The sequence below is a fragment of the Balaenoptera musculus genome, chromosome 6 (assembly GCF_009873245.2).
Source record: "Balaenoptera musculus isolate JJ_BM4_2016_0621 chromosome 6, mBalMus1.pri.v3, whole genome shotgun sequence".
Taxonomy (NCBI): Eukaryota; Metazoa; Chordata; class Mammalia; order Artiodactyla; family Balaenopteridae; genus Balaenoptera; species Balaenoptera musculus.
Window position 1 is genome coordinate 112,614,370 of NC_045790.1, and position 13,073 is coordinate 112,627,442.

General features: G+C 56.1%; 2 protein-coding genes across 9 annotated transcripts in view; one reads left to right on the forward strand and one right to left on the reverse strand.

Annotated features, from left to right (window-relative positions):
- The window catches only part of AK8 (adenylate kinase 8), a 133,182-nt gene extending 131,027 nt beyond the window's left edge, over positions 1–2,155 (reverse strand). For 2 of the 4 annotated variants that reach the window (XM_036856352.1, XM_036856354.1), the window contains exon 1: positions 1,891–2,151. In XM_036856352.1, the coding sequence (XP_036712247.1) occupies positions 1,891–2,031 (141 nt within the window). In that variant the 5' untranslated portion in view covers positions 2,032–2,151. Of the gene's footprint in view, positions 1–1,890 lie in introns of all 4 variants that reach the window. The other 2 variants (XM_036856353.1, XM_036856355.1) reach the window with 2 other exon arrangements.
- A 526-nt stretch (positions 2,156–2,681) lies between these two features.
- Positions 2,682–12,016, forward strand: SPACA9 (sperm acrosome associated 9). 5 transcript variants are annotated; one of them, XM_036856362.1, is made up of 6 exons: positions 2,682–2,773; positions 3,983–4,175; positions 7,670–7,847; positions 9,979–10,181; positions 10,940–11,156; positions 11,957–12,005. In XM_036856362.1, the coding sequence occupies exons 3-6, from the start codon at positions 7,701–7,703 to the stop codon at positions 11,966–11,968; spliced, it is 579 nt and encodes a 192-aa protein (XP_036712257.1). In that variant the 5' UTR covers positions 2,682–2,773; positions 3,983–4,175; positions 7,670–7,700; the 3' UTR covers positions 11,969–12,005. The 5 variants fall into 5 exon arrangements, with proteins under 5 accessions (XP_036712257.1, XP_036712254.1, XP_036712258.1 ...); XM_036856359.1 differs by having other exon boundaries at positions 10,940–12,016; XM_036856360.1 differs by having other exon boundaries at positions 2,725–2,803; positions 10,940–12,016.
- Positions 12,017–13,073: the final 1,057 nt, after the last annotated feature.

Consider the following 13,073-nt stretch of genomic DNA (forward strand, 5'->3'; position numbering starts at 1 on the left):
TGGGGGCGGAGGGAGGGCAGGGCAGTAAAAACAGCATGAACCATGAGAAGTCCTAGCCCCACTCCGCTTCTCACCATCAAGACCCTTCCCTTCTCTGGGCCTCAGATTCCCTGCCCATTAAAAGGCACAGCTGGATGAGATCCCTAGTCACATATCACTGGTGAGATGGTGTGAGCTGATTTTAGATGGTTCTCAGATGAATATTTTAAATTTCACTTTTACACAGTTGCATATCTAATGTGTATTAGAAAAATCAGTATGTCAAACCTACGATTTCAAGGATATTGCTTAGGATGAGGTGAAATAAGTTAATTTTTTTTAAAGTGGGTTGATTTAAAGAAATGATTAAGTTAAAATGGAAATATGGTGTTGGTTATATGAATCTATACCTGTGGTAATATTTCATAGACTCATACCAAAAAATGAGTGCTGGTAAAAATGGATGAAATCCAAATAAGGTCTGTAGTCTAGTTAATAGTACCTATGTCAATTTCCTGATTTTGACAATGTACTACAGCTACCTTAGATGTTACTACTAGGGGAAGCTGGGTCAAGGGTACATCAGAACTCTGTACTATTTTTGTAACTTCCTGTGGGTCTAAAATTATTTTAAAATAAAAACATTGGGAATTCCCTGGCAGTCCAGTGGTTAGGACTCAGTGCTTTCACTGCTGGGGCCCAGGTTCAATCCCTGGTCAGGGAACTAAGATCCCACAGCCTCGCTGCACAGCAAAAAAAAAAAAAAAAAAAAAGCCAGAAAATGGAAATGGTAAAAACCAAGGAGGGAGCACACAAATGACTAAGGACTGGAAATACTGGACCAAAAGCTTCCTCAGGCTGCTCCTTCCAACAACTGCTATGAGATACACCAGATTCTCTAGAGCGGGGCACAGTGCTCCCAGGAGTTGCCCCATCCTGCCCACCACCCGGTGACTTAGGACTCAGCTAGCCATCTTCTTCACTTAGATTGGCCACTCAGTTTTAGAAATCTCTCGTGTGCCCTCTATCAGTTAACACTTTCCAAAGGAAGCCTATGTTTGCTGGAGGGAGGGAGACTCAGGTTTCTTAGTCTGAGTTCTTCTCTCAGCGCTGTCAGAGGCTCAAACGGCCACTGGCATCACTAAGGAGGTGCCTCTGGGGACGGGGTGTACCCGGAGGAGCAGACAAACGCTCCAGCTTCCCTTTGGCCCTCAGAACCTCGGAGTGGCTGAAAGTTCCTCCGGTCCAGCTCCTGAAAGCCTTTACTTCCACGAGATGCAGAAGGGAAGCCTGGAGCACATGCAGGGGCACGGCTTTGCCTAAGGTCACACAGGGAGTAGGTCGGTCAGGTCAGGAACTCAGGATGAGGGCTTGGGAGATGCCCTGAACTCTTGGCCCTGAGGAGGAAGGGCCAGGTAAGAAATGCTGCTGTCCAAACCACAGGGCTGCTGTCCCAGGAGGTGGCCCTCTCAGACGACGGAGAGGGCCACCTTCAACGCAGACACTCTCCAGCTCAGAAACCAACACTGCAGACGGCCTGGGAATTGTCAGCACCAGATGAGCCCCTTAGAAACCACCTCTTGCAACCTGGCGTCTCACAGATGGGGGAACTGAGAAAAGGAAGGGACCTCTTCCAGATCATGGACTTGACTGGGGCGGGGCCAGGACCAAATCACGGCCAGCATGGCCTGCCCCCTTTCCTCCCTCCAGGGAGGGTCAGGGAGCATCTTTTGGTCGAGCGGTCCCTTGGGATACGATGGCACAGGAGTCGAACAACCCAATTTGGGCGTCCTCGTGGGTAACAAACGTGACCCCTCCCTGATGCGGCGTCGCCGGCGCGCAGCCGGACCGCAGCAAGAGGTTCCCCGGCCACCGCCTGGTGTCGCGACAGGGCAGGGCTGCCCGGGTCACCTGCATCAACTCGAAGACGTGGTTCGCCTCCCCATACTGGGGCATTTCCGGGGGGATGCGGTGCGGGGCGGTGGTCGCGTCCATATCGCCGTGCAACGCGTCCGCTCCCTGCTGACCGCCGTCGCTAGGGCCGCGCGTCATCAGCGCGCGCCGCTCACTGGTGACCGCCGTCGCCAGGGGTGCCGCGCCGTTGCGTCATCAGCACGCGTCGCGCCCGCCCACCGGCGAGGCTGGCGCCTGGCCTGAGCCCCCGCTCCTCCGCCGGCGTGCTCAGCCGCCTGGGGCAAGTGCTTCCCTGCCCTGGCCTCGTCCGCGCCCCTCTGCGCGCCCCCAGCGGGGCACCTCAAGTCTCCTCCAGCTGTGGCCTTATGGGGTCAGAGGTGTCCCCTGATAGGGCCCCCCCTGTGCTGAGAGACCCCACTACACCCCGAGGGCACGTCGGCCCCCGAGAGGGCGGGAGGCGGATCCTGCTTCTGGTTCCGTCATCGCGCCCTGGCCCAGACGTTAGGAGCTCCTTGAGCCACCCCGGCTCTGCTCTCTGGGCCTCAGTTTCCTCATCTTTAAAATGAAGACGCTGAGTAGATGTGGGGCAGGGTGCTTGAAAAAGGAGGGGCGGAGGGTCGAGGGTCCCGTCGGAAACCCTCAGCCCAGCTTGCACCTTCTGAGCCCCCGAGACCCCGCCACTTGCTCCCGGGGCGGGGCGGGGCTGCCCCGTGACCCGATTGCTATGGCACCGGCGGTAACAATCAGGCCCGCGGCCCCGCCCCTTCTCACCTCAGATCTCCCCACCCCACCCACCCCGTCTCCCAAGCCCTGGGAAGGGCCTCCCCGCCCCTCCGGAGCCCCAGACACCCACGGAGACGCTCCAGCTTCAGGGCACTCTGTGAGTGAAGGCCGCTCTAGGACAAGCAAGGTTAAAGCAGGCCCGGGGAGGGGAGGGGAAGGGAGGGCCCACGAGGGCCCACCCAAGCCCTGGATTTGGAAACTGGAGGGTGAGGGGGGTGGAGAATGGAGGGGGCCGCCGCTGCTGCCGCTGCCCAGAGAGAGAGAGTTGGGGTGGGACGCGGAGGGGGGAAGGAGGTCTGCGAATCGTGTTAATCCCCGGTGGGTAGCCTGGTATCTGACGCGGCACTGAACTGGGAGCTCTAGCTCTTGTCCGTTGCTATTCTTAGGAGGAGCTACCGTAATGTGAACATTATGGAGAGGGAGTATGGCATAGTCAATGCAGATTGCCCAGAGTTCAAATCCTGGCTCCGCTCTTACTAGCTGTGCAAGCCTGCTCTGTGCCTTACTTTCCTCCCCTATTAAGTGGGGATTATGGAAGGCTTCCATGAGCTAATATGTCAGAAGTATTAGACAGTAACTGGTGTGTAGTAAGTGCACAATGCAGAGGGGCTACTATTAGTAATATATCTCATTTAATCTTTGCACCAACCCTGAGAAATAGGTACCTTCATTCCCATTTTACGGGTGAGAAATTGGAGGCTCAGAACGGTAAAAATTTGTTAGCTGAGCCATTTCCCTTTTCTGGACCTCTTTCCTCATCAGCTGTTGATCATGGAGCATTGGAATCAGAAGAGCCCTTGAAAAGCCTCTAATCCAAACTCCCTCATTTTACAGATGGATAAACTGAGGCCTGGAAAGGGTGAAACTCTAGGCCAAGGTCACTTGTTAAAGGTAGAGCCAGGCTGGAACTAGGCGTCCTGACTCCTAGCCAAAGCCTTTTCCAGCAGCTGCCAGCCCAGAGACGTGCCCTCCAAGGGGAAGAGGCTCGCTCCCCCTCAGAACTGCCTTCTCAAAGCACGTACACACTTTGGTAGGCTTGTCAAATTCAACTGCAAAGACAGCTGGGGAAGAAAAGGAAGCTGCCTCACCCTGAACAAAGAACATAACCACCAAGCCTGCAATTTGCACTGGAGAGGCTCAGTTTGCTTCCTGGACATTTCTGAAATGACTTGCCTTCCTCCTCATTTATTTTAAGCCCTAGGCACTTTTCATACCACGATTTAATCTTTAGCAGCCTGAAAAAATACAAATCAATTAAAGCCTAAAACCTATCGGGTAATCATTTTTTTCCTTCCTCCTCCCACAGATCAAGAAGTGCCTGTACCCTGCGCCTTTCATCCAGCCTAATCTGGCTACAGTGACTCTTGTTCAAGGGACGATCACTTTGGATAGCTTATTACAGCTCCTCTCACGGTACTCCTGGTGTGCATGTCACAAGTCGATAGGATCAAGAACCAAGTCGGTTTTGCTCTCAGGGGCTCTTGGGGCCACCAGTCAAGGTAGGCTGTATCCCTAGAGAACTTGGCAGTCCCAGGAGGGTGGCAGGGAGCTGGGCACACAGGGCAGCCCCCTGAATGCTAGTCCTCATTGCTTTGGCAGGGGGAACAGGGAACAGCCTCACTCGAGCGGAAGCGAGGCCCAAGGGTCTAGGTAGTGCAGGCCCTTGGTATCCACTCCCCACCCACCCCGCCCCCCCAGCCACAGTCAATCTGGTATCTGGCGTGTTTCTCTCAATGGACCATCACTGGGGGGTGGGGGAAGGAAGGGAGGTATCCAAGTTAAGATCCCAGGCTTAATAAAGTCGGGCAGAACTGAGTGGGGAAGCCGGTTTGCTCCCATCCTAGCTGCCTGACCTCAGCTCTGTCATCTGTCATGTGGGGGTGATCGTGGTACCCCGCTGAAAGGGCTGTAGCAAGGATCTGAGGTGATGCCTGTCCAGGGTTTACCTAGAGCCTCATCGAACCGGCTGTTATTAGGAGGATTGGGCCGAGCCATCTGGGATCTCGTTGAAGGCTGAATCTCGGCTCCAGTTCGCCCTGCCCTGCACCCACCCACCTCCTGCAAATGCCCCTCTTGCAGACTGTGTAGCCCTTCTGGCCATTCCCATCTGGCTTCCCTGCTTGCTTTTCTCCTTCTCTGAACTACCGTTCACTTCACTTATCCTCATTGTCTGCCTCCCATTCTTAAAGTCCCTCCAGGGTAGGGAGTCTTGTCTATTTTGTTCAATGCTGTGTACCCAGCCCAGCACCCTGCAGGTGTCTGGCACCTGGTAGGCACTGCAGCATAAATGAATGAACGAATGAATGAACGCCTGGAGTGCTCTGCACCTCCTTGGCTAGAAGCTTCCGTGGTTGCTCTCACAGCTCTGCCTGACAGTGGGCCCTCAGCCTCGCCCTGCCCACCGCCCCCGCACCTGCTCACGACATTCCCTCTTCCCACCCTCTGCCCGGGGTCCCACTCCTCCGCCCACCTGCCCTCCTCCTCTCCAAAGCCGGCCTTCTTTTCTTTTCTATAAATTTATTTATGTATTTATTTATTTTTGTCTGCGTTGGGTCTTCGTTGCTGCACATGGGCTTTCTCTAGTTGCAGCGAGCGGGGGCTACTCTTCATTGCGGTGTGTGGGCTTCTCATTGCAGTGGCTTCTCTTGTTGCGGAGCACGGGCTCTAGGCGCGTGGGCTTCAGTAGTTGTGGCTCACGGGCTCTAGAGCGCAGGCTCAGTAGTTGTGGCGCACGGGCTCAGTTGCTCTGTGGCATGTGGGATCTTTCCGGACCAGGGCTCGAACCCGTGTCCCCTGCATTGGCAGGCGGATTCTCAGCCACTGTTCCACCAGGGAAGCCCCCGGCCTTCTTTTCAAACCTTCCCTCCCCCAGGAGGTCGAGCCCTCAGCAGCCTTGGCTTCTTTCAGGGTGTACATCACGCCTGCTTTTACCTATCTTCATTGCTGCGTTTCTGGCACCCCCTTACCTTTTGCAGCGAGGTGTGGGCCTCGCTCTCCTCACCCTAGGCCAGGTCCTGGTCAGCCTGCCTCCATGGGAGGTGACAGAAAACCGCTGCACCCCGGGTCGACTCATTTCTGCCTCCAGGATGGGGCGGCGGGGGGGCCTTGGCTGGCTGTGGCACGTGTTCCACAAACAGCGGGTCCCACTGCGTCCCCACAGCCCGGCTCCCCTCCCAGCTTGTGCTGAATGGGGAGGAGGTTGAGTAGAAGGAGGCCACTGCCCTGCGTGGCGCTGGACCAGGCCTGTCCCCAGTGGAGCTGCGCTGCTCAGTTGGCAAACACAGGCTACGGCTCCCAGGGGTGGCCTCAGGACGCTGCCGCTGAAGCTGCTCCATTCAGTTTGCAGTAGACCCACCTGGGCTGGTGGGGCACGATTGTCGGGCCCCCTCCTGGCATGGCTCCTTTTTTTTTTCGGCTGTACCTCACAGCTTGCGGGACCTTAGCTCCCCGACCAGGGATTGAACCCGCGCCCTCAGCGGTGAAAGCTCAGACCGCCAGGGAATTCCCTGGCGCGGCTCCCTTATGGCAGCGGGGCTGCATTTAGCTCCCAGCCCAGGACTGCGGCTCCCAGCTCCAGGTCCCCAGCCCTCTGAAGTTCTCTGATTCACCCCTCCCGTGGTGTCGTGGAGGCCACCTGGTGGTCTGTTCTCCTTTCATCCCCCTGATGCCGTCTCCTCTTACCACAAAGACTCCCTCATTCCGGTCCTGCTGTGTGAGGATGCTGAGGGAGACCCAGCAGAAAGCAAGCCTCCTCTCCACCTGCGACCTGGCAGGAAGCCTGGATGTGTTCTCCGCCCCCCCGCCCACCCCAGTGTTCTGGCCCCTTCCACTTGCAGCATCCCACTGGGGCCCTACCTCAGTGCAGCCTCCTCTGACTGAGGCGGGGCACGTCCAAGCCTGGGCTCCATGTGTGCCAGGGCCTCGTGGTGCAGGGACAGCCGGCTGTGACACCTTCAAGGATGCTGGTTAGACATCAGGAAACCCAGGACCTAGTGCGTCTCTGGCACACGCTTGCTGTGACCCCCTGGGCCTCAGTTTCCCCCGGAAGTTAAGGGGAGTTGATCTGCTGAGCTTCCAGCCCTAACATTCCATAAATCCGTGACCTGGAGCGTTTTCCATGTGCTCAGCAGAACTGTGATGTTGTGGAGGGCAGAACTCACTGCCTCTTTCTGCTCAGAGGAGATTGTGGACACGTCGTGGACCTCCTGGATGACACTGGGACAGTTTGTGAGGCACCAAAAGACAGTACTCCCCGCAGCGTCAACTCTTCCAATCAGGGTCATCCCTGCAAACTCCCCAGGAGGCAGGGAGGGGGCACCAGCGGCCAACCCCGCCCTGGGGATGGGAGGACCTCAACTCAGGGCTCCTGCCCCAAGCACAGAGTAGGGAAACGGCATGTCCTCAGACTCGACTAGAAGGGTCTCAGTGCCGACCCTTCCCCTGCTTAGCCTGGAAGGAATCCTTAGACTTTTCCACCAGCTGCAGAGTGGCAGATGTTTTAAAACAATTTGGTCCCAACTGATAAAATCACAGATTTTACATGCTGTGACACATTTCTCCATCCTGGCCTTTGCTGACACCACAGGGAGGTGCTGGAGGCCGTGTGTGTGTGTGTGTGTGTGTGTGTGTGAGAGAGAGAGAGAGAGACACCCACAATCTGGAGAAACTGAGGCCCGGAGAAACTCATGTCTACAGCTGAGGGAAGGAAGTCTTGTTTCACAGCAAAGAACGTGTCCCTGGAGGGTAAATAGGCTTGGGTCGGGCTTGGCTCCGTCGCGGACAGCCTGCCGGGTTCTTGAGCAAGTGCACAGCCTCCTAGGGCCTCGTTTCCTTCTCTGCAAAATAGGGATGAAAATCGTCCCTGCTCCCCAGGGTTGCGGGGAGCTGCTCAGCCCCATGCGCCGCTGAGAGGGGCCGTGGGCATCCCACAACCCCCGAACTGGATCCGCGGGTCTGGCCCTGGGAGCTCAAGACTCTCCTCTTCCTCGCACAGACTCCTTCTCGCCTGTGAATGAGCAGACAGGATGATGAATGAGGTGAAAGAATCCCTTCGAAGTGTGGAGCAGAAGTACTGGCTCTTCCAGCAGCAGCAGTTCACCTTCATCGCTGCCCTGGAGCACTGCAGGGAGAATGCCCACGACAAGATCCGGCCCGTCTCCAGCATCGGGCAGGTGGAGGCTCGCGGGCTCGCGGGCGGGGCCGGCCCTCATCCCCTCACTAGAACGCTGAAAAACACCAAGGCCCAGAGAGGGCCAGTGCATGTGTGCCAGCATCGGGACTCAGATCCTAACTGGTGGAATAAGCCGTTCACTCATTCCCTCACCAAGTATGTGAGTGAACGGCAAAGCAGTTGAAAGGTGTGGGCTCAAGACTCAGCCGGCCAGGGTTTAGGTCCCGGCTCTGCCACATGCCACCTCTGGGACTGCGGGCCAGTGATTCACCTCTCTTCATACATTTCGTCTGGGAAATATATGAAGAGCAGCACACACCTTCTAGGGCTGTTACGCGGGTTTAATGAAATCATCAGCAGAACCCACTCTGTCGGCACCTGGTGCTGTCGGCCTGGACTCAGGGCAGGGATGTATGGTGAACAGATGCACACGGTCCCAGCCACTGGGTTCCACTGCGGTTTAGAAACTGCAACCTGCCGCGCACCTTGCTGGTCGCATTTGCAGACGTGTGCAACCCTTGCCTGGCAGCATCCTTCAAACATTTTTTTTTAATTTTTGTAAAAATTTCTCCCAGTTTTTTAACTTGAAATTTTAAAAACCTACAGAAAACGAACACCCGTATAACTTTCACCTAGATACATCAGTCTGTAATATTTAGGGTGCACCCTTGTTTGTATGTACCCTCTTTCCTCTGAACTATTTGAAAGTAAACTGGCTGCATCCTTTTCAGCCCATCCCCCAAAGGTTCAGACTTCCAAGGGCACAGAACAGGTTTTCAGTATCAGGAAGGAGCCCCCGAGACGCCCCCCACCTCTGCTCAGAATCTACAACAGGGCTGAGTGACCCCGACCCACTCCTCCTTGCCTTAGGTTCAGGAAGGCTTTTGGTAGATAATGGCCCCATGTGTGTTGACTCTCAACCTTCACCCTGCCCTTCCTGGACTGAGGTATCCAAAGGTTACCTGCACGCACACCTGGTAGCCCAGTGACGCTGCTCTGTTGTAGTTACGCCACAGTGCAGGTTCCTCCTTCCCCCCCTGCCCCGCCCCGGACCCCGGGGCAGGTGTGTGTGGTGTTTGGGCGTATACCGTGGGTGTCAAAAACCTCTACCCCCCTACAAAGCTATTGTACTTGGGAAGGAACTACTTGAGATCATTTGGGGAGACATCCCTAGCGACAAAAAGTCAACCAGTGGCAGCAGGAAAACCCTGGTTGTCTTAGAACTTTCTGGGTACTGGAGGAGGTAGGCAATGCCCCCTTCCACCAGACCGTGGAGAGTAGGACCATGTGAAATGGGTCAGTTAATCCTGCCTGGACTGGAGCCAACTCCTCCCCAGCCCTTGCCCAATCTCAGATCCAGAGTGACTGGGGGTCCCGGGTGTGGAGAGAGTCCTGGGCCGGGGAGGATCCTCACTGCCCCCCAAGGAAAGGAGTTGAAATTAGATCAATTTTATCACTATTCTTAGCACCTTTTATGGCTTAAGAAAGGTTTCCCTCCCACTAAAACACGTTCACATGGGAGGTTTCGTTTTTAGTATTTAAGCTCTCCATTCTCTTAGAGTTAATTTTTGTCTGTGGCGTGATGTGGAGACTACATTTTTTTCCTCATATAGATCATTGTTTTCCCAGCTCTACTTACTGACTTGTCCCTCCTTTCTCTAGCCTTGGAAGCATAGGACAACAAAACTACAAAGGATTCTAGTTTGCTCCTCAATCTGGGTGGCCCAAACCAGCAGTTCTCAAAGTGGGTCCTCTAGGTGGGACTATGGCATATAGAGTCAGGGACTAGCCCTCTTTGCTTCAGGTGTTGGCTTAGGTGCCTGGGACTGGTGAGACGTATGGGGCTCAGAGCCCTCGAGCTGGGGTGAATAAGCAGGGCATTTCACGTCTCTGGGCCTCGGTATCCATCTGTAAAATGAGGACTTAAAAAGGTACCCAGTGTATGGCATTTAGGTGAGGACTGAGTGAGCTCAGGCCTGCAAAGCTTTCTGCATGGTGCCCGGGACACTTCAAGATGTTCGCTGTCTATAGACCCGAATGCTTACATGTTACTGGCATGTCCCTCATGACTCTGGGAGGGTCAAGGCAGGTGCTCCCGGGTCCTCCCGGCTCACTCCGCGCGGCCCGTGCAGGTGCAGAGCTACACGGAGCACCACTGCGGCAACTCCACAGACCGGCGTGTCCTGCTCATGTTCCTGGACATCTGCACAGAGCTCGGCAAGCTGTGCCAGCACTTCGAGGCCCTGCACTCGGGCACCCCCGTCACCAACGACCTCCTCGAGAAGTGCAAGACCCTCGTTAGCCAAAGCAACGACTTAAGCAGCCTGCGAGCAAAGTAAGACCCTTCTGATCCGGTTCCCGAGGCCTCAGCGCCTGCGTGTGGGAGGAGGGAGGAGGGGTCGGGGACGGGAGAGGAGGGGTCCTGGAGGAAGGGCGGGCTTTTGCTGAGAGGGCAGGTGAGTCTAAGCTGGTGAATCACAGGCGACTGTCCAGACGTCGCCGGCTGGGAAGTCCTAGGCCCCTTGATTTAGTGGACTGACTCTGGCCCAACAACTCATCTCACTGAAAATGAGGGACTCTGAGGCCCAGGTCTAGTAGGACGCAGATCCTTCTGCTGGGGCCTGCACCGGGCCAGGGGGAGGGGGTCGCAGACCAGTTGTTCCCAGAAGCCCAGGAAGGAGTGGGATGTCTGGAGCCCGGTCCCGTGGGCGTCAGCACCACCAGCGTGGTTCCCTGATTCTGAGCCCTGGGGAATCCGCAGCACAGAGTACCAAATTCTGGAGGACGCTGTTGAGATCTTAGGGTAAGAAGAGTCAGAGGGGCTGAACGGTGTACTTGGGAGTGATTAGAGCAGGCTTCCACAGCTCGTGACCCACGCCTTTCACACCGGGATCTCCTGGGAGCTCTTGGGCCCTAAACCCACTCAACCACCATGTCTGGCACCGAGAGCCTGGCCTGGTGGGCGCACAGCTCTAAAACCTCCCAAGGGGGTTCTGCCGTGGGGGCAGCATTAGAAACCCCTGCCCGAGGTCCGGGCCGCGGCACGGGAGTCCCCGGAGCAGGGCTCAGCCGGCCCCTCTTGCCGCCCTGCAGGTACCCTCACGACATGGTGAACCACCTCAGCTGCCACGAGGCCGGGAACCACTATGGAGGCGTGGTCAGCCTCATCCCCACTGTCCTAGACTTGATGAAAGAATGGGTCGCCCACTCGGAGAAGCTGCCCCGCGAAGCGCGGCAGCGCGTGAGTGAGCCCCAGGCAGCCACCAGGGCAGCCGCTCGTGCTCCCCAGGCCACAGGCACCCAGCCTCGGGTAAGAAAAGACAAGTGTGGGCAACCGACACAAGACAGCCTCAAACCTAGGGGGAAAAACAAAGAATGTTCAAAACCACCCTGGAGACCACCTGGTGGGAAACTAACTCAGCCGGTGACCTGCTAGATCCCAATCCCATCCTGTCCCATCCCGTCCCGTGGGGCACTTTGCTACTAAGCTTGGTTTCCACTAGTTGATCCATTTTCACCGGTGCCCACAGTCTTTGCCCCTTATTAACCCCCAAGGGGACCGCCCCATGTATGTCTGAGAACCTCTCTCCCTCTCGTGCTTTAACTTCTAACTTTTCCTCGCCTCCGAGCGTCAGGCTCCGTGCTGATGAAGAGGGCCGTCACTTAGTGTTGCTGGTAGAGGGTGTCCCGGGGAGGCTGGGAAAGGGCTAGGGCACCGACTGTGCCGCCCAGGCCCAGCTTTCCCAGCTGAGCCGCTCAGCTGGAGGCGGCCGCTCAGCTCCCTTCCCGCCGCGGCGGCAGCCATGGGCGAGACGCCACTCTCTGCAAGACAGAGCTGCTCCCGCCTCCCGGGGTGCTGAGGGCAGCTCGCTGCACTGCTCAGTGTGATCAGGTCTCTGCACCAAAGCCCAAGGGGGAACGAACCCGCCTTGCCTCTCCTTTACTTGGGAGGGAGGCTGAGAGAAGCCGGAAGAATTGACTTTGCGGCTCCCGTCCGCGGACAGTTACCTGGTTTCTACAACATAATTGAGGCCCAGACGTTGTAAAATGCGTCACTGGCTTCCGAGCTTGCCAGAAGTATTGTCTGACTGTTGGTTTTTGCCTTCACAGGGGGCGACTTAGCTTCTGTATTCTTGCTTCCTCGGGGGCGATGGTCAAGAATAAAAAGTGTTCTGCCACCTCTTTGCCTAGCCTGGTTTCCTGGGATTTATCCCTTAAAGAAAACGACATTCACCCTAAGACCCCAGAGGACGCTGGGCAGTAGCCTCACAAGCAAAACCACTAGCAAAGCGCTACCACTGTGGAGGGGAACACACCCCGCTCCAAACGGGGTCCGCTGTGAAGAGGTTCCTGCCAAAGGCCCACAGAAGGCCAGCCCAGTAACTCCTTGTATAGTTAGAGACCCACTCAGACAAGAACATCTGAATTTTCCAGACAAAACTTACAACTGCCACCTCGACGTCCTGTCCCAAAGGAGCTGCTTCCGCCGTTAACTGGGCAGAGCCAACCAGTTTCCAGGGCAGCTGGGCGGAAGCGAGCAGTGGAAAACCACGCTGCAGACGTGGCTCTTCACCACCGCTCCTTTCCCAGTAAGGCCAGGGCGGACCTTGCAGTCGTTTAAAGGTAGTTTCCTGCCTTCCTCCAAACACCTGACGGCACAGGGAAGGGGGTGGACGCGAGCTGCACTCCCTCCTCAGCACACTCGTAAGACACAATCGGCAAGGCTCAGGGTCTGTAAGCGTTTGACAACTTCGGTGCCACCTGGGCTCCTCCAAAAGGGCTGCATTAAACCCGATGTGCCGGCCAACCCCTAGGAAGGCAAGCACACACCAAAAGCAAGGCTGGATGGCTGTGCAGACCCGGCCCGCCGCCTGGTTTTGAGAGCTTTCTGCTCGAGATGGCTCCAGTCACCTCCCCCAACACCACCATGACACTTTGTGGGAAGAGCGTGAATTTGAGGCAGATAAAGGTAGGATTTGTGGCTCTTTGCCAGAACAAAAGGATCTTACAGGGACTAAAGCCAGATTCCACTTGTCAGCACCCCCTCCAGCCACCCAAGGTAACCAACCAATCCAGACCCTGAGGCTTTCCATCTTTGGACGAGTTCCTACTTTGCCTATAAGCCCCTCAGAGGCCAACATGCGTCACTTCATGTCAATACAGCAAAGTAGTGCAAAACAATAAATTTTTATTTGTTCACAGTTAAACACAAGCAACTGCCTTGACA